The 19,047-nt window shown below is 54.6% G+C and overlaps 1 protein-coding gene across 11 annotated transcripts in view; it reads left to right on the top strand.

Moving 5' to 3' along the window:
- The window catches only part of LPIN1 (lipin 1), a 129,614-nt gene that overhangs the window by 89,214 nt on the left and 21,353 nt on the right, over positions 1-19,047 (top strand). For 10 of the 11 annotated variants that reach the window (XM_045054929.1, XM_003984496.6, XM_011281321.4 and 7 more), the window contains 10 exons: positions 760-1,069; positions 2,185-2,278; positions 2,913-3,103; positions 4,800-4,893; positions 5,541-5,610; positions 8,952-9,044; positions 12,086-12,165; positions 16,871-16,997; positions 17,974-18,122; positions 18,604-18,690. In XM_045054929.1, the coding sequence (XP_044910864.1) occupies positions 760-1,069; positions 2,185-2,278; positions 2,913-3,103; positions 4,800-4,893; positions 5,541-5,610; positions 8,952-9,044; positions 12,086-12,165; positions 16,871-16,997; positions 17,974-18,122; positions 18,604-18,690 (1,295 nt within the window). Of the gene's footprint in view, positions 1-759; positions 1,070-2,184; positions 2,279-2,912; positions 3,104-4,799; positions 4,894-5,540; positions 5,611-8,713; positions 8,792-8,951; positions 9,045-12,085; positions 12,166-16,870; positions 16,998-17,973; positions 18,123-18,603; positions 18,691-19,047 lie in introns of all 11 variants that reach the window. The other variant, XM_045054931.1, reaches the window with a different exon arrangement.

Genomic DNA, 19,047 nt, shown 5'->3' with positions numbered 1-19,047 from the left:
AGAAACGAATACCCTCCCTCCTCTCTCTAACCCATAAATTGCATTTTGGTTTTGGTTTGGATAAATCTTTTCCAGAACTGGAAACTCCTTGGAGAAGTAGAATCAGATGTTAGTTTCCCACTCAGGCGAACCGACCGCCAAATCTTTACTTATTCACTCACGTTTGGGGGGTAAAACGTCATTAAAATATAACATGCGTCCAGAGAAACGCCCAGATCATAAGTGCGCAGAAAATAAACTTTCACACTACGAATGTGTCCACGGGACTTGCACCCAGACGGAGAAGTGGGGCTTAACCAGCAACTTGGGAGCCCCACCCTTTGTAGTTACTATCCAGATTGACCCCCCAGAAGGATAAACAGCCCCCTGCTCTAACAGCAGAGGTTGGTTTGACAACCCTCATCATGTTGTTGTGTGTAGTTGTAATTCATCTCTTGTCATTGCTGCCAAATACCCGCCGTATGAATATACTTCCCGTTCTACTGGTGGACGTTTATTTGAGCCTCTTGTATCTGTCGGCCTTTACTGATCCCACTGACTTCTCTTTGGCCGCTGATGTTATATATGAAAGTTCATTTGCTACGGATAGTCTGGTTTTTCTAGAATCTTTTGGCCGGTATGGAAATCGCCGGGTGGCTCCCGAGGCTTAAATGTCCGTAATTGGTTGATCGTTTTTCCCCAGCTGACTCTCTTTTCCTGTTTGCCCACGCTCTGACCAGTGTGTCCGTCTGTCTGTCTCTCTCTGCCCTTCTGATCTAGTCTCCACACAAGATGAAAGACTGCAGTCCATTAAACGGTAGGAAAGTCTGTGATAAGACGCACTTTCAGACCGTTCAGAGCGAATCTTCAGATGCGTTCAGTGACCAGTCGCCGACGCTGGCCAGGCCTCCCGTGCCGCCCGGTTTAGAGTCGAGCAAGCCTCCAACGGACGTACAGTGTGTGAACGAAGAAGATGTCGAGGCCTTAGGAGCCGCGGCCCCGCCTTTACCCGCGATTGAAGACCCCAAGCCCCTGTCTGCCAGTGTGGCCCCGACGGCGAGCAAGACAGATTCTCCTTCCAGGAAAAAAGGTGGGAAGGCCCGCGTGTGCTGGCTCCTTGTGCATGAACTTGGTGCTCTGTCTGCATGCTTGGGTTCCTTCTCTCGGTTGTTCTGAACATGTCAAGGTGGGTGCTGGACCGGGACAGCCGTCGCGTTCAGTTTGTGCCCTTTTGCTGAAGGTGTTAAGGTATCAGAATTGAGTTATAGACAATCAGACGAAAGGAGCCGTTGGGGGCGGTGCAGTGAGCCCCCTCACTTTGTAGATCGGGGTGCTGGGATCCACGGGGATGCAGTCTTTTTCACACACTTGGGGCTACGTAGGAAGTTGATTAGGGAGCTCATCCTGGTCCCCTCTCCCCCTGCCCCGGGTTTCGGTCTAGCACGTTGCCCTGGTTTCGTTGCCGCGAGCGCCGCGTTATCCCTGCGTCCGATGAGCATTTGGGTGTTGGCCTGTTTTTGCCGGGAACGCCCCTCCTCGCGTATACGTGCTCTGTGAGGCCAAGACTCTTCTGGTCTGGTTTCCTTTTGTGTCCCCTGCGCTCAGAATGGCGGCTGGCACACAGTCGGTGCTCCATAATTGCTCTCTTAAGACACACCCAGCTGCCTACCCGGAGGTGCTGACGTCACGCCTGATCTGGTAACCGCGCAGCCTTGTGCGGTTTTCCGGGCGTGTGTGAGCCGGTGACGTGACGCCCTGGCAGAGGTGGGCAGGGGGTCTGCGGTCCTGGTGCGCCGCGACCGGCCCTGCACCGTTTCGGCCGTCGTCCCCGGGAGTCCTGGCCCAGAGAAGGGCCTGTGTCATGAGTGCCTTCATCATGTGATGCTAATGAGGATGACGACAGGAATCGCTTCGGCACACGGAGCACCTAGTACCCTTCAGGCGCTTCGCACGCGGGGGGACAGAGACGCCGCAGGGCGACAGAACTTGGTCAGGGTCACACGCTTGGCAGTGATGGGGTCACGTGCGCACTGGGGTCACTCGGCGTCTGGAGTCGGGCCGCTGACTTCTGACCCTTGTGCTCTTGGGCCGGGGGGCCGCTTGTGAGCACAGTTGCACCTTGCGCTTTAAGTGCCGTCTGGTGCGCCTCGGAAGTCCGCGCTTCCGGAAGGTCGCTGTTCTGACTTGGCCCGTTTGCTCTTGCAGACAAACGAAGCCGACACCTTGGTGCCGACGGCGTCTACTTGGACGACCTCACCGATATGGACCCGGAAGTGGCTGCGCTGTATTTTCCCAAAAAGTAAGATTTATTTTCACTCCTCTTACCGTTGTCTAGGTGACTCCGTGTGAGTCTGGTTTCCTCCTTCGTGGCTGACTAAGGGGCGAGGGAGAAAAAGGCAGTGGGAGGCTCAGATTTTACTGTGAGAAGCAACCGGTAACGACAGTGGGCTTCCCCTGGAGACGCGCGCGGGGGTCTCCGTGCGGCTGGCTTCCCACCTTCGGAACAGGAACGCAAGCTCGCGGCTGGCTCCCGCGGTGACACCCACGGTCGTGTCGCAGCGGGCAGTGTGGCCCACACCCTGAACCGGTGGCCAAGAGCGGGCAGCCGCCCCCTGGGAGAGGTTCCCTCCCCAGGAGAGGTTCTCCCGTGGCCCTCGGGGCCCCTGTTCGGTTCTGGGATTTGCAGGGAGGGCTGGCCCCTGGGCGGTCCCGTGGCCTCTTAGGACAGCGTGCCTTCTCCTCAGTTCGTTTCCCATGGGTTTGGGAGGGGACCCCAGGAGGCTAAAATAATTGTTTCCCTCCGAAGGTGATTCGTTGAGCCTGCCTTTCTCTGTCGTGGTCCTGAGGTGACCTCCTGTGCTCCTTCGAGGGCTGTCGTGTGGCGGGAGTCGTTTGATGTCCTCGATGTCACAGTCTCTCCCCTGTCCTTCCAGCGGAGAGCCTTCCGGGCTGGCCAGACACACCAGCGACAACGGCGCCCGGTCGGCCAACCAGTCCCCGCAGTCCGTGGGCAGCTCTGGCATTGACAGCGGCGTGGAGAGCACCTCGGACAGCCCGAGGGACCTGCCGTCCATCGCCATCTCCCTCTGCGGAGGCCTCAGCGACAACAGGGAGATAACCAAAGGTAGCGCGGCCCCAGAGCCTGGCCTCCGAGCCCGTCTTTGAGCCACGGGCGCCCCCTGGTGGCCACTGTCCGCAACGTCCGGAAGCTTGGGCTTCTCTAGTTCCGTCCAAGGTCGCCTTCCGCTTGGCTGCCTCAGGGGTAGGGCAAGTGACTCACTGTCGCTCAAGGCCCAAATGTTGCCGGCTTGCAGTCGACGGAGGGCTCTGTCGTTCACGCCACTCCTCCTACCTCCACTGTTCTTCACCACGCCCCCCCCCCCCCCCCCACCGGGGGTGGTGCTTTCTGGCAGGTGAGGGTGTGCACTTCAACCCTTGGCGCTCAGAAGCCATCATCTCCCCTTCCTGCCCCGAGAAGCCATCCTAGACTCCTGTCTCCGTCCTCAGGTCCCTTCAGGGCTTCGTGAGTTTCTCCGCGAGGCTGGGGCCCTTTATTCTGGAACCTGAACCAGCGGATCCGGCAGCTGGTGATGGACTGAAAGAAGTTGCTAAATGTGACCCAGCTGGTTGGGTCCATGACAGGAAGTCTTTCTCAGGCCCCCTCCCCCTCTAATAACCAGCCACACCATGTTTCCGGATCTCGGGCACCGGCCACTCTGAAGCCCCGAAGCGGGGAGCACTCTGTGGGCGGGGAAGGGGTGGGAGGAGGCTGGTGTCGGTGGTACCCCCTCTGTGGTACACTCGCCCCCACCGTCATCTCACGGGGGTCCGTACGGATGAGGCCAGATTCCCATGGCTGGGAGTCCGCGAGGAGAGTAGCTGGTGATACGAATCAGGATTCCAAAGATCCGTGTCGTGGGCACTCCGAGTTGGCATCATGACCAGGGTTGTTTTTTTTTTTTTCTGCTGGACAGGGGTGACTCTCAGTGTCCTGGGTCTCCTGGGTCCTGGTTTCGTTCGGGGGATACAGGCCCCCCCGAGGGAAAGGGTAGGAACAAATTAGGGTTAGAGAGGTGGTCACAGCCCTCATCTAGGCTCAAGACGTGGCCCAGCTGAATGGGGGACCTCGAGTGGAAGCCAGGGCTTTGGGTCAGAGCTCGTTCTAGAAGCCGGAGTCAGGGCTGAGGTCCAGGGCCTCCTGACCCGGTGGCCTTCCCGCCTCTCGGAGCGCGGTGGGCCTGGGCGGGCAGGTGTCACGCCGTCTCCGGCACTTGCAACAGGTGACAGGGATCAGCACCGGGGCCCTGACTCTGGCTGAGCCCTTCAGGACGCCGTGCTTTCCGTGCATGACCTTGTCCCGCCTCATAGCCCCCGAGGAAGCAGGCGTGGTTCCGATCCCCACGTTACAGACGAGGGAGGGAACCGAGGTATGGGGGGGTGAAGTACGAGCTCACTACAAGCTCACGCCAATAAGCGTGACTGATAAGCTGAGCGGCCTGGTTTCTGAGCCTGCTTCCCGTTCAGCTGCCTCCGCGGATGCACCCGCGTATGTAAACGTCTTTTCCACACACCTGCTCCCGGCCTCGCTGCCTGCGGGTACGCTTCCCCGACCCCTCCGACTGCTCCCAGCCTCCCTTCGTTTCTGCACAGGCCCCGTCCCCAGAACTAACTGAAGCCCCTTTCCAAGCGCAGTGGAAGAATTGTCTACGCGGCTGGAAGACACTTGCGAGCGAGCGAGCGAGCGAGCGAGTGAAAAGCGAGCCTACTTGCCTTAACGAACGTTCCTTATATTTTCTTATTCCCTACGATTGCCTTCACAGATGCATTTCTGGAACAAGCCGTGTCGTATCAGCAGTTTGTGGACAACCCAGCTCTCATTGATGACCCCAATCTTGTGGTGAAGATCGGGAATAAGTAGGTTCCTCTGGGAGGTCACTTCGGCCGTCACGCCACGCTGTGGGAAATGCAGAGATGGTGACGGCGTATAAACCTTAGAGATGTCAAACGGGGTCTTCGTTCCAGTTTATCGTTAGCTCTTCACTAGCGGTACAATCCTGGGGCGTTACCTAGTTTTATTACGGAACGTGTCCAATCTCAGCACTTGGCCCCTGGGCCTCAGGCCTGTGTAATACGTAGGCGGGAACAGAATAGACCGTGGACCTCCCCCGGCTTGGGTGTCTGAGGTCACGGGACGTGCAGGTGTTTTTGTAGCCTGTTGGCAAGCTTTCCTCCCTGAGGGGAAGTCAAGGGTGTTTAGGTATTAAGTTGGGGTACCTGGTTGCCTTTTTTATGAAACGTGGCAAGAAATGCCACAGGCACGTTGGTGGCACCGTGGCCACCGCGCCTGCCTGGCTGTGCTTGGCCCCTGGGACTGGCTGCTGTGGGGTCAGCGGGACGAGGGGCCCTGCCGGGGAGGGGCGTGTGGGGGAGGGCCAGGGTGTTGGCCTGTTAGGGACCCAGCTGGAGTTCCAGAACTTTCCATGACTCTTTTCTCATGACGCTCGTAAGACCTTGCAGCATGAGCCTTGATCTTTGACGTCTGTTTCCTTTTCTCCCGTCAGGTATTATAACTGGACAACGGCGGCCCCTCTGCTCCTGGCGATGCAGGCCTTCCAGAAGCCTTTGCCAAAGGTGAGCTTTAACACGAGGAAGAAGAGGCGGCCCTGCAAGCGACGGGGAGACTCCTCTGGGTGGTTGGAACGTAACCGTTCTCGTAGCACCACAGAGTTCATCACGTGACGTCCTTTCGGAGTTCGTGGAGTCCGCCTCTCTCGCACGCTGAGTGGCCTTCCCCTCCTTTATCAGGGCGAGACCTCCCAGTCCTGCCGGTTCCAGATCAAATCCTGCCCCCAGGGTTCCTCTCCCGACACCTGCCGCGCTAGGGACACAGCGGGGGGTGGGCAGGTGGATGCCCGGATGTCAGAGCCCAGGGATGACGAGGGGACGAGAGAGAAGGGCTGGAGCAGGTGGCAGTTTGGGTGCAGGGAGACGGCGCATCAGACGCTGGGGGTGTCGGTGCCGCTCAGCCAGGAAGCAGGCCCCGGGGCCGAGCGGCCCAAGCGGGGAGCGGGCAGGGTCTGGCGGTTCCTAAGCCACCCGAGGCAGCGTGATGGCCGCAAGGAGGAGGCAGGGTTAGAAGGGCAGGTGGACTCTCGTGGCCCAGCATGCGCGCACGCTCCCCTCGGGACCCGCTGCACGCTGGGCTTGGAATCGTTCAGGTTTCCAGCGTTGCGTCTTCCTGCTGGATTATACGTTCTTCGTGCTGCCAACACCGTGCCTCCCCTTGTCTCCCTCGTCCGCTTAGCAAGTGCTTTGTGCCATTTGGTGTTGTAGCAGATCAGCTAGTTCCGATATCTGAGGTTCTCGAAAAGTCTCCTCTGACTTTGTTGAGTCCGTGCTCACCCCTTCCTGCACACGCACGTGCCTGCGTGGGGAGGCGTTTTGGGATTTGGAGACTGCGACCCCGTCGGTGGTGGTACTTTGTCTGAGGTCACGTTTCCCTTGCTGGTTTTGTTTGGTCCCCACCTGGTTCCTTGGTATCCGTGGCCCAGGATACATTTAAAAAAAAAAATTTTTATTTTACATTTATTTATTTTTGAGAGACAGGGAGAGACAGAGCGCGAGGAGGGGAGGGGCAGAGAGAGAGGGAGACACAGAATCGAAAACAGGCTTCGGGTTCCGAGCTGTCAGCACGGAGCCCAATGCGGGGTGCGAACCCACGAACCGTGAGATCATGACCTGAGCCAAAGTCAGACGGACACTCGACGGACTGAGCCACCCAGGAGCCCCGGCCCAGGATACGTTTTTATGTTACATTTCTCAGCTCTTACACAGCAGTAAGAAAAAGGACCAATGCAATTGAAGTTTCCTTTACCTTAAAGGAGTTAGCTCACAGAAGGAGTGCGCGTGGCCCCTAAACTTAGTCTTTGTGATATACATCCTAAGTCTTTTTACGAGCTGTCAGTAAGTTTTCCACCCTGCTTATTGTGTTTATTAATATAGAATTCATTTTACATGTAGACTTTGTCTGTCTTTTATGGTCTCGTATCACCCTTGAACGGCCCTGCTTTCTCATTTGCAAAACTTGGGAAAATAGACCATCTTGTTTCCTAGTATTTTCTTAAATCTTTGACCGGTCTGGGTTTTATTCTGAGAGTGAGAGAGGTATCGGGAACCAAAATCAGTTTTTTTGTTTTTTGTTTTTTCCAGTTGGTTATCGCATCAGGATGCTTTGCTTGTAGAAAACAGAATGACTAGAAGTAGCTTAAATAATAGGGGTTTCTTATCCGACTCAGTTAAGAGTCTTAGAGGTTGGTAGTTTCAGGCTTGATGAATTTGGGTTAGCTTCTCCGTGATTTTCTTGGCTTTCCCTTTATGTTCACAAGGCGACTGTCCCCCCACATCGTCTTCTCAAACAGCCACCTCCCAAATAGGAAGGATGGAGACAGATTTCTCACTTTTCACTGGCTACCACTTGGTCACGTGATCACCTCCAAAGCGGCTGCGGGTAAAACATTGACTATGACTGACGTAGACCAACCGAGGTCAGAACATACTGCACCTGATTCTTGAACAGGGTTTTAGATTTGTTGCCAAGAAAGAAAGGGGATGATGTGCCCAGAGCATCAAGTAACCGGGTCTGGCGTAGCTACCTAAGTATCTCAGTACCTTTTGTTAGATAACTCTTTCCCCCACTGCTAGGCAGTTACAGCTACATCATGTGTTCCGTTTGTTTATGGATTTAGGTTCATTTCCGGACTCTTCTGTTCCATCTATATGTTTACTCACGTACCAACATAACACTGTCTTAATTACTGTAGCTTTTAAACGTATTCTTAATATCCATCGCGGCTTGGACCTACTCAATACTCTTCTGTCTATGAATTTTCTGGGATCTTTTTGTTTTATAAATGAACTTTAGAATCACTTTGTCTAGGTATGAAGATAATCCTGGTAGTTTGTTTTTTTGTTTTAATTGGGATTTTGTTACATTTATGGATGAATTTAGGAGGAATGGGGAAATCAACATCTGTACGAATTATCCTCTTTGTGACTAGGTTATGAAGGATTTGCTTTTTGGTATATTAGGAGTTTCTTTTGTATCAGGTAGGGATCTTTAAATGACCGAAAGAAGCACGCTTCAGGCGGAACATGTGAATGATTTCTCTTTCTGCTTACCTGCAGTCTGTTTGGCTGAAAGACATAAACTGTTTTTTCATTACTAGCGGGGGTGACGATTCCCTGATAGTTCCGTGAACCCTTTCCCCGGTGCTGGGATTTGCCTCAAGATTGATATTTTCTTCTTTGCAAATACTTAGAAAATAATGAATTATTATTTGATCTTCCCCCATTAAATGCGCATTTCTTTAGGGCAAGAGTGTGAGTTTTCTTGTTAATACTTGAGGTTTTGACCCCAGTGCATCTACTCAGGTTCAGTCGGTCAAAATTTGGCAACTTACATTCACTAAAGAGATCCTGTGCATTTTATTTATTTATTTTTGTTTGTTTAAAAACGGTTTTTTACCCTATACGTCATGTCGGTCATTTCATTTTTTATTTTATACTCATCATGTTGAGAGTAACGGTATGTTAACCCGTAGATCACTTTAATTTGCAAACTTCTGGTCGTACTAATCACTAATGATTTTCAATGCTTTCTTTTTTTTTGTTGTTGTCGTCATGTTGTGTTTTATTTTTATTTGTTGTTTGTTTATCCCTTCACCATCTTCTTAAGTCTTCGTGCTTAAGTTATCTTCATGTAATTTTGGACGCCATTAGGTTTTGCTTCTCGGAAATTTTTCAGCCACGAAGAGTATGTCGTGTTTTCTCTGATTTTCTTTCTTCTTCTTTTCTTTTTTTTTTTTAATCTTCCTTTGGTTTGCATGCGTGCGTCTTTTGGTTTGACTGTGCTGAGTGGATCTTTTTTTTTTTTTTTTGGTTCCATTATTTATGTTCCCATCCGTTTAAAACAGGCCACTGTGGAAGCTCTCGTGAGGGATAAGATGCCCAGAAAGGGTGGAAGGTGGTGGTTTTCATGGAGGGGAAGGAACACCACGATCAAAGAGGTAAGCACGGGCCACCAAAGGGTGCTTCTACTTAGCCCAGACGACTTTGGGTGTGTGGAGTGCGTTTTCATGCTCCGGATGGGAGCGGAATGTGCCCAAGGCGCAGTACTGGGTTTCTGGGAGCCAGCCCTGCCGAGAAGCAGCGAGAGGCCTCTCAGGGTGTGGGGGGAAGGGGCCGAGGAAGGGGAGGTGTGGCCAGAGAGCCTCGGTTCACCTCCTGGCCCTGCGACCTGGCTGGCGGGGGATACTATGGGCAAGTCACTGCCCCTCTGGGATTTCTGCATCTGTGAAAAGAAGGGGTTCGGTCTGAGAGTTTACTTTTCTGTTTAAAGTTAAGCAGCCCTCTGCTGCTTGTGAGTCTCGTTTGAATGGGGTAACACTCCTCGTGCTAGACCGATTCCCGTTAGTCATGTCACTGAAAGGGCGCGTCTCAATATGCATGGCTTTCGTTTCCCTTTCTGTAGATGCCTATGCTTTCTTTCCAGCTCTCTGCCAACCTCTCAACCTATTTCTTGAAGGTTCCATGCCCCTGTGGCCACCCGACTTCCTTCCTCCTAAGGCTGTCCCCGCTCTGGCTCCAGGACCGTAAGGGCAGCCGGCGAGGGTGGGGGGGGCGGTCATCGAGGGTTGTCTTAGGGCCTCCTTTTCCCCGGGCAGCCCCACCCATGCCCGTGCGATGACTCCTCTTATTTGCAAATCAGGCATTGTTTTGTATTCCATGTTCACTTACCAAGTAGCCAACTACGCGGCTATTCCATGTGAATGTTTCGAGACACTTCAAAGCTGGTCATTTCGAAGACTGACCTCACAGCTTTCTCGTGAATTCTTCCTTTGCCGGACCCTGGTCGGAAGATGGTGCCGGTGTCCCTCCATAGGCTAGACCCTTCCTTTTTCCTCACGTCTCACGTTTAATTCATCGTCAGGTCCCATCAATTTCCATCTTAAATATTTCTCACATGCACCCACCTCGCTCCAGTTCCACCCCCACAAACGTAGGCTGGTGCCGTCCCTCCCAGGATTGCTTCCGGTGGTCGACTGGTCTCTTCTCGCCCTCTCTTCTTCATCGTCTATACCGTAGGTGCATTGGTCGACTTAGGAGACTGGTCCAATTTATATTATTCCTTGCTTAAAACCTTCTGGGATCCCAGGTCTCTCCATGGTTGAGACCAATATTCTTAACATGGCTTACAACACTTGTATCCTAGCCCCTGCGTCCCTCTTTAAACTTGTTTTTGTCATTCTGCCCCTGCTTTTTTTTACTGTAGCTTCACTGGCTGAACATACACTCTACCCCAGGACTTTTGCATATGCCATTTACACTGCCTGGCGTTCCTGGGACCCCTCTCACTGCCCTTCACTTAATTGACTAGTGTCTCAAAAAGCCCTTTCTTGGCAGACTAGTCTGGGTTGCTGTTCTCTGCTCTCATAGTCCTGCCTGTGAAACTTTGCCTTCATAAATTTTGTCAAGAGTTTGTAGTCATATTAGTGTGATTATTAACATCTCTTTCTCCTCTAAATCCTAAACGCCATGAAGGCGGAGACCCTGTCTGGCTCTGATCCCTGGGTATCCTGGGTGCCCACATTGGACTCAGAGCAGGGGTTTGGCAAATATTTGAGGGAATGCTGATTACTTTTGGAGTATAGTGTAGAGAAACCCCAAGGACAGTAGTCAAGTCGGTTGTTAGAATACTAACAGAAACCCCAGTGATCTCAATTTGTTTATTCCATGAGTTCAAAGGGAAGAAGTCTGATGGAAGGTTTTATCAAGAGGAAATTGTTCTTTGACATTTTCTTTCAGTATACCTGAGTGGGGGTGATTATTCCGTTATCTCCAAGGGTATGAGTAGATTGGAGCAAACATATACTTTAGGTGACTTAAAACATAAAGGGCCTTTCTAGTTCCCTTCCTAGAGAGTAGAATGTTCTAGAATTTAGGCAGAGGGCTGGTTGCTATTTCAAAGGCCTATTTATTGTAGATTATTCCCATTGGCACCAGTTTGAATTAAGGGGAATAACAGCATGAAGGAAATCATGAAGTTGTGAAGTTAAGTATTTCTTAAAAAAACTGAAATACATTTATTTCAGACAGTTACGTATTTTTGAACTAGTCTAATAAAGGATTGTTGACAGTGGTGGCTATGTTACCTCAATAAATAGATTAAAAGTTACTGGGCATGTTATCACATCAATTTTATAAAGAGCTAACGAATACTTGGATATAGTTTGTACTCATCCGATGTTACGACGGTCACCCTGATGTTTACGTTGCTCATTTTCTTATTAACACTGAAGCCACTGACCTGCCTCCTGACCAGATGATCGCAAATAGTGGGATTCAATTGTACACGCTTTGCCCTGGGTCCTCCCATCTGATGACTTCTATGACGTGTGTGGGGGCTGGTGGATGTCTTCTGGTCCCTTGCCTGCTGCAGGCCAGGCTCTGTGTGGGCACAGCATCTCTGTGGTCCTCATGGCAGCGTTAGGACGTAGATGTTATCACCCCCCCTTTTACCGGTGAGGAGACAAGGCTCTGGAAGTTTCCATGACTTGCCCCAGCTTCCCAAGCAAGAGAAGAGAACTGAGCCCAGATCTCTTTAGAGTCCCAGAGCTCTTTCTGGTACATCGGAGGAGCGTTTTCTATGAGGAGCGTGTGGTGTTGGGAAGGAGAGAAGCATTTTCCCAAGCAAAATGTGGTGTGAAAATATTTTCAAGCATTTCTATCAGCAATTATAAGAAAATATTTTGAAAATATTCGGGTATCCAAGCAGCCCTTGATAAAGCATTTGCATAAGCTCCGGCGATTATGAAGTTTGGTTTGGTGCCACCAGCACTTCTGGAAAACAGACTCATTTCTGTCAAACAGTTTTTCTCAGCTTCACTCAAGGCATCCAAGCAAAGCACTAATCAGCACCTGCCATGCGTGGGGCGCGTATCACTGGGGACGGCATTCGGGGCTCTGCCCTGCGCTCCGGGGAGCCCGTCGTGGCACACCGGCCCTTCTCTCTGGTACTCCCCTGACTCCTTCTCGTCTCCTTCTCCAGGAAAGTAAGCCAGAGCAGTGCTTGGCTGGCAAGAGCCACAGCCCCGGGGAGCAGCCGTCACAGCTCGGCATGGCCACCAGGTACGGGGCGAGTTGGCGTGGGCCCTTGCGGCCCCTTTCTGTGTCCAAGGGCATGACGTGTGGCCGTTGGGGGCTGCTGGGGCGCACCGAGCATACAGGCCTGGGACCCAGGCGGACCGGGGTTGCAGCCGTGGGCGAACTGGAACAATGAACTGCGTTTCCCATGAATCAAATGGTGGCAGTGGTGCCCTTAGATACCTACCTTGCGAAGTGAACGTGAGACTCCGGGCATGTCCTGTAACTAGAGCCCTTCTCGTGGTCTCGGTGTTTGATGGCCCTGGATGTGCAGAAAACAGCAGCGGTGGCGATGATGGTGGCCAGCACCAGCATTAACAGTAACGTGGAAATCAGTTTCCTTCGGAAGGAGATTGCTTTTCCCTATCATCTAAATACTTCCTGGGACTTTCGCTGATACTTTCCTAAGTACGGACATGGGTTCGTTTCATAAATGTTGCGGAGCGATTGCTGACTTGATAAGTTTTACCCAATATATTGTTGATTCATAGGAGGGGCAGGCTTAGATCTCAGGTTCTCAGCCTCCCGGCCGTCGCTCTGCATCGTAAACTATTTTGTCTCTAGAATTCGCCGTTGGAAATAGAAAATATTGGCGGAAGTAGGAAAAACTCCCCGGAAGGGAGAAGGCAGGTGTGCTCAAGGTGCAGCGCGGGCCGAGAACGTGCTGGCCTCTGAAGGGATGGAAGCCGGTGGACTTTCAGCGGGTCGTTGTTTATGCTTGCGAGTGGCCAGCCGCGGGCTGCGAACGGCAGACCTGGAGTCGGGCAGGCCTGGTTTGGGGTCCTGGCTTCGGGCAAACTGGTCTCCATATCCGAGCAAAGGGGCAGGTGTCGTGTCCAGAGCAGCGGGGGAGGCAGCCCGGGAGGCAGCACGGTGACAGGGGACACAGACGGAGCGCTGGCTCTCCTGCCTTGAGCATTTAAAGCAGTGATTTAGCTCCACCAGAAACTTCCTGCTCTCCCGTTCTTTCGAAGAACCTTCTCTGTCCTAGCCATGGTTTCCTAACACGAGAGGCAGCGTGAGCAGGACGGAGAGCCGAGGCTGTGTCGGCCTGCCGTGCGATCCTTGGTGAATCGTCAGCCCCGCGGTGTCTCCTTTCCGTCTGTGAAATGGGGAGGATGGTGCCATCCCCACATACATCGGCTCGGGCGGTTCCCTCCATGAGGAAGGAGGTCCAGAACGCAAACCCCACAGGGCCGCATGGCTGGGGGTGGGGGGTGCAGCTGTAGCAGGACAGTCGGGGGGTGGCTCTGGGATGGGCCCGGCCGGAGGATCCAAGGCACAGAGCGTGACGACCGCGGGCAGTGTGGCATGCAGCAGCTCTGATACTGTTCCTCTCCGCTTCCCAGGGGCCGCGTGGAGGACCGGGGAGGGAGCTGGGGGGCACAGGGGGCCATGGGGGCCCAAGGGGGGCGCAGGGGGCCGGTGGGGGCTCAGGGGGCCGAGGGGGACCAAGGGCGATGAGCAGCGTGACCCTAGGGTGGCTCCTGCCCGCTAAGCCGGAGCCTCAGCTGGCGCGGTTTCTCAGAATCGTTGCAGGTTTTCCCACCGCCTGACACGGTCCTCTTTGGACGTTGCCGAAAATGCTGTTGGTGGCCAAACAGAACCCATTTAAGAGTCCGCAGCGCTCTGAGTTCATCACGCTACGCTCGTTTATTAACCCTGAAAAACGAAGCGCTGACTCTTGCGAGAAGGGATCGGGAGTTTGAAAGTTCATTCGAGAAAGGGAAACGTCTTAATTTTGGCCGGCGTTCTTAGGCCTTCGGCCTCCCCGCTCGATTCGTGCCGTTGACTCAGAGAAGACGTTGGCGCCTTGCCGTCATCGACAGACTCGCTGGACAGAACAGGCCCCGAAGCCGCCTCATTGAGCAAGCTGCTTGTCACCATGCGAGTCGTGAAACTTCCGCTTGCAGAATGTACGCGGCGACGGGCGCTAACCCGGTGTTGTTCACAGCTGCTCTGCGAACACAGACTCTCCAGCGGGCTGAGCCCTTTTGTGGCGTCGCTTCTGGCCAGCGCTGGGCAGCGGCCCTGCTCCCGGGCCCTCGTGAGCCCCAGCGGACTCTGGCGGGACCCCCGTTGCGCGGGGTGGCGTCCTCGCCCCCGGCCGCTCTACCGGCAGCCGACTGTATAGCTGCGTTCCAGAGTCTGTGTCTGTTTTCCCTCCAGCACGGCCAGCCGCACGGATTTAGTGGGTTTTTTGCTGTTTGGTCGCAAAGCAGCACATGGCAATGAACGGTGATTCCGCCTCGTTCGTGTTTCCACACCCCGCGGGCAGAGGCGCACATCAGCCTGGTGTCGTGCGAACTTTGGTTCGCATTTGGATCTCATTTCCCTCCAGGCTGCTGGGTTGGAGCGTAGACAGTCTCCGATTCAGCGAGGGGCCTGCAGCTCGTCTCTTTCTGGGTTGCCAGCTGGGTGCTCCGGGACTGTGCCCGACCCATCTGGAAATCTGTGGGCTGGTGGTTCAGAAGAACCAGCGTTGTTCACGGGGCCCACGGGGGCCGGGACCGGAAAGGGCTGTTGTCAGAACATGTCGCTTTACAGACGAGCCAGGGGCCCAGAGAGGGGATTCTCCAGTTGTGAGGCCTCATCGGGGCTCGTGTCTCCTGGGCTGGTTCTGTCTGTCTGTCATCTGCCTGCATCCTGAGTGTTTTGCGGGGGGGAGGGGAATGCTGTTTGTTCCTCTATATGTGGTGATGAGGACATCAGGACTGAAAGAAAACGAAGCGATTTGTGCAAACGGCCTGATTCCCGTGGACTTCCAACACGGACTTCTCTGGTTCTAACCCCAGTGCCGTCTGCACTTTACCTAGAAACCGGCCACAGATGTCACTCGTTAGATTCATCTGCATGTAGCCCAGCCCTGCCGCGGACTAGCCTGGAGTCTAGCCTCCATGCTCTGTCCTTCTAAAATTTTTTTTAAATGTTTATTTACTTTTGAGAGAGAGAGAGAGAGAGAGAGAGAGAGAGAGAGAGAGAGAGAGAGAGAGAGCAACCGGGGGAGGAGCAGAGAGAGAGGGAGACACAGAATTCGAACCAGGCTCTGGGCTCTGAGCTGTCCGCGCAGAGCCTGACGCGGGGCTCGAACCCACGGACTGCGAGATCATGACCTGAGCCAAAGTCGGACGCCCAACCGACTGAGCCACCCAGGCGCCCCCGCGCTCTGTCGTCCTTTGTGGACCCAGTGGCCCGTTCCCATGGCTTATTCCCCACGGTCCCGGTGTCCTGGAGATGGCCAAGTCTGCTTTCCGATCATAGCACTTACCACGCTGTGTTGTGATTGTTGAGACAGAAAGCCCCGGGAGTGCAGGGGCCAGGCTGTTTGCCGAAGCGGCAGTGCTCGCAAGCACTGGTTGGATGAGCTCCAGCCCACCAGCCCCGAAGCCCTCAGGCTCCCTCTCGTGGGGCCAGGGCGTCAGGTGCTCACGGAAGCGCAGCTCATTCTAGCTGCGGAAGGAGGCTCCTCCCCACGAGGAGGTAGCCGAAGTAACAGAAGAAGTAGCAGAACAGCTGTGTCCGGTGACCTCCCTCGGGTCTCTCTAGTTCGGGGCAGCCGTGGATTGTAGGCGTTGCTCTGGGATGCACACACGGGGTGGGAAAGCAACAGGCCACACAGGAGTGGGAGGGGAGGCGGGGAGAGTGGGAGGCCAGAGGACAAGGGGGCGTTAGCGAGGTCCGAGCCCTTGGAGATAAAGAGAAGACGGAGCTCCCAGGTGTATGAGTCTTGTTCCCAAGCGTATCAGTCTTGCATAAAGGGATGTCCCGAGCAGGAAGCTCTGGAGGCAGGCATGAGGATGGGACCTGCCTGCTTGGGGCCACTCAGCCTTTTCCACTTAGCCTTAGCCAACATTTGTTAACTTCGTACAGTGTTAGGACGTTTTTGGAGATAATGGTCCCCGGATGCAGGAAGCAGTGGGAAGCCGCTGGGTTGGGGATTATGCCATAGCGGGATTTTAATCCAGGGAACAAGTAATTACCGATAGGCTTTATATGAGCTGTTTAAAGAAAATGAGCCTGCTTCCCACCCGCACCTCCTAGCCCTTCACCAGACGGAGAAGTCTGGAAGAGTCAGGAGCATTGGCGTCTGACTTGGGGTCAGCTCATGATCTCACGGTCCGTGAGTTCAAGCCCCGCATTGGGCTCTGTGGTGATCGCTCAGAGCCTGGATCCTGCTTCGGACTCTGTGTCTCCCTCTCTCTCTGCCTCTCCCCCGCTCATACTCTCTCTCTCTCTCTCAAAAATAAATAAACACTGAAAAAAAAAAAAAGAAACGTGTGTTTGGAGAGGTGTGAACACGGAACTGATCCGTCAGGGTGTGTGGAAATTCAGAGTTCTCGTGCTTGGCCAGCAGCCTCGGGGAACAGAAGAGAATGTTTCCCTCGGCAAGGAGGGAGCTTAACCCTGTTTACCGGGAAGAGGAGCGTCTTGGTGGAAAGTGGAGTGATGATAGCGAGTGAGTAGGGACGTGAACGAGGAAGGGCAGCCCCGGATGAATAATGCAGGAGGTGTATGAATGGGAGTTAGCGGGCCTTCACGGAGAAATGTCATGGCATATGGCAAATGACCCCCCGAGAGACGGCCCTGGGGAGAGACCCGATCGACTCAGCCATTGATTCTGGCCTAACGCATTTTTCACGGCTGCCCCGATGCATGTCCTAAGTGGTGGTTACGTCACTGTGTGTTCCAGGATGAAGCATGAGTCATCCTCCAGTGATGACGAACACGCAGCTTCCAAGCCCCCAAGTGCGGGCCACCTCCCCCTGTTGTCCAGCGTCAGCTACAAGAAGACCCTCCGGCTCACTTCGGAGCAGCTGGTGAGTGTGTCCTTCCCTCGTGTTCGTGCGCCCCGGCCGAGGCGTGGCCTCCCAGACTCAGCGGCTGACGTGGGCGTCTGGGTGCCCCTCCGGCTCCTGTTGCCAAGCGTGGGAGGAGGGAAGCCTGACAAAGCCAACTTATCCTCAGGTTTCAGTGACTGATAGACTCGACTCTCCCAGGCTCTTTCCACTTTGCAAGAGCTGTGCGTCTCCGAACCTGGGGGAGGTCAAGCAGTTGCGAGGGCCGGGGGGGGGGGGTGTTCTCGAGAGCTTCGGGTGGCAGGGGGCCGTCACGGTCACAGTGTCGTCTTCGGGTTTCACCGGACCCTTCCTTCCCTGCCCCTTGTTTCCCATGAACAGCCAGCGAGCCAGTGTACCCACTCTTTCGCTTCTGTCCCGAGAGTTAGCGGGGGGCCGGGCGTGGTGCTTCATGGGAAATAGCAGGCCCAGACTCCCGCTCAATGCCACCAGCTCGCCTGGCAGTCTCTTGTGCAGTGGTGTGGCACCGGGCTCGGGCCAGCGATGCCGGGGGGACCCTGAGGGTCCCAGCACTGAGATCAAAACCGCCAAAAGGTAACCGTGCTTTCTGAGCCTGCTGTGAAGTCCTGGGTTCTGCGGTTATTCCGGGAAACGTTTCCCCACTTGGCTTCGTGTCCCCTTTCATATTTAGTCGCGGAGTAGCGAGTGGGTCCTATTCTGAAGTTGGAACGATGAGGGCAAGGCTTCCTGCCCGTCACCTCCCGCCCCCTGCAGAGAGTGGGTGAGCTGCCTTTCAGGTGGGCCTGGGGTTCGGGATGGCCGGACCCCGGGAGGAACCGTCCTCACGGAGAGCGGGACAGCGAAAGGAGGAGTTGTACGGTGGCCTAGGGCAGAGAGCTCGAAAAGCGATCCCGACGTCGCCCCTCCTGGAAGAGGGGCCAAATAGCCCTCGGTCTGGGCTTTCCCCTCAAGCGGCCCCGCGGCTCATGTTTTTCAGAAAAGCTTGAAGTTGAAGAACGGCCCCAACGACGTGGTCTTTAGCGTGACCACACAGTACCAAGGCACGTGCCGCTGCGAGGGCACCATCTACCTGTGGGACTGGGACGACAAAGTCATCATTTCGGACATCGACGGGACCATCACCAGGTGGGTCCGGCTGTGTCGGGGCCCTGGGGCCTGCAGCCGGCATTTCTGCTCGCGGTCTGTGGCACCGTGTGGGGCCCTTTCGGTTCGGTTCCCGGCGTGGTCCTGGGGTCTTCGCCCCTCGCCTTAAACAGCCGCAGTCCGGGCTCGGTGCTCGTCTCCATCGGGGCTCCCGCCTCCCTGGTTTTGATGTTCTCGCGGATGCTTCCGAAGCGCGACTTTCCGAACGGCCTTTTTGCTTTGACTTAGCGAGTCACGGACTTGAGGCGTGATAGTTGGAAAGTGCCCTTTCGTGTGTTAACGTATCCCTCCGTGAGCGTCCTCATGTGATCTCTTTCGTTTTGGGCTTTTCTATCCGGAAAGTAAGTCACGGGTCCTGTTGGCGCCCCTCGTGAGGTATTTCTGGTACAGTGAGCTGGAATGGGCTTCCCCCCCCCCTTTCGGCATGCCCTTTTTATTTTCTTTTTCTCGTCTCTCTGTTTAGGTCAGATACTCTTGGCCACATCCTGCCCACCCTCGGGAAGGATTGGACCCACCAGGGCATTGCTAAGCTGTACCATAAAGTGAGCCAGTAAGTACCGGGCCCTCGCCCCCATCACATCATGGCACGGGCCATGACTGTGAGGGTGACTGTGAAGAGGGGTGCGGGCGGCTCAGGCGGCAGGGTCTGGGCGGGGGGGCGGGTGGAGGATTCTGAGTACACAAGTGAGTCCCAATCCCGCCGGCTCCCAAGTGTGAGTTCAGTACCCAGAGACGAGAAGGGAAGTGATAGGAGGCTCAAGAATCGTTGGCGGAAGGAGGGTGCTAGCGTTGGGGGGGGACGACCTGCCGTCCTGTGTCGGGCACGCGTCACTTCACTTACTAGCCTTTCAGAGTTACTGTAAGAATCGATAGCATTAATTCACCGAGAGAGAAACTCGGAGGGTTG

This window comes from Felis catus, chromosome A3 (genome assembly GCF_018350175.1).
Source record: "Felis catus isolate Fca126 chromosome A3, F.catus_Fca126_mat1.0, whole genome shotgun sequence".
Taxonomy (NCBI): domain Eukaryota; kingdom Metazoa; phylum Chordata; class Mammalia; order Carnivora; family Felidae; genus Felis; species Felis catus.
The sequence above is the reverse complement of the archived record's forward strand: the minus strand, read 5'-3'. Positions and strand labels throughout refer to the sequence as shown.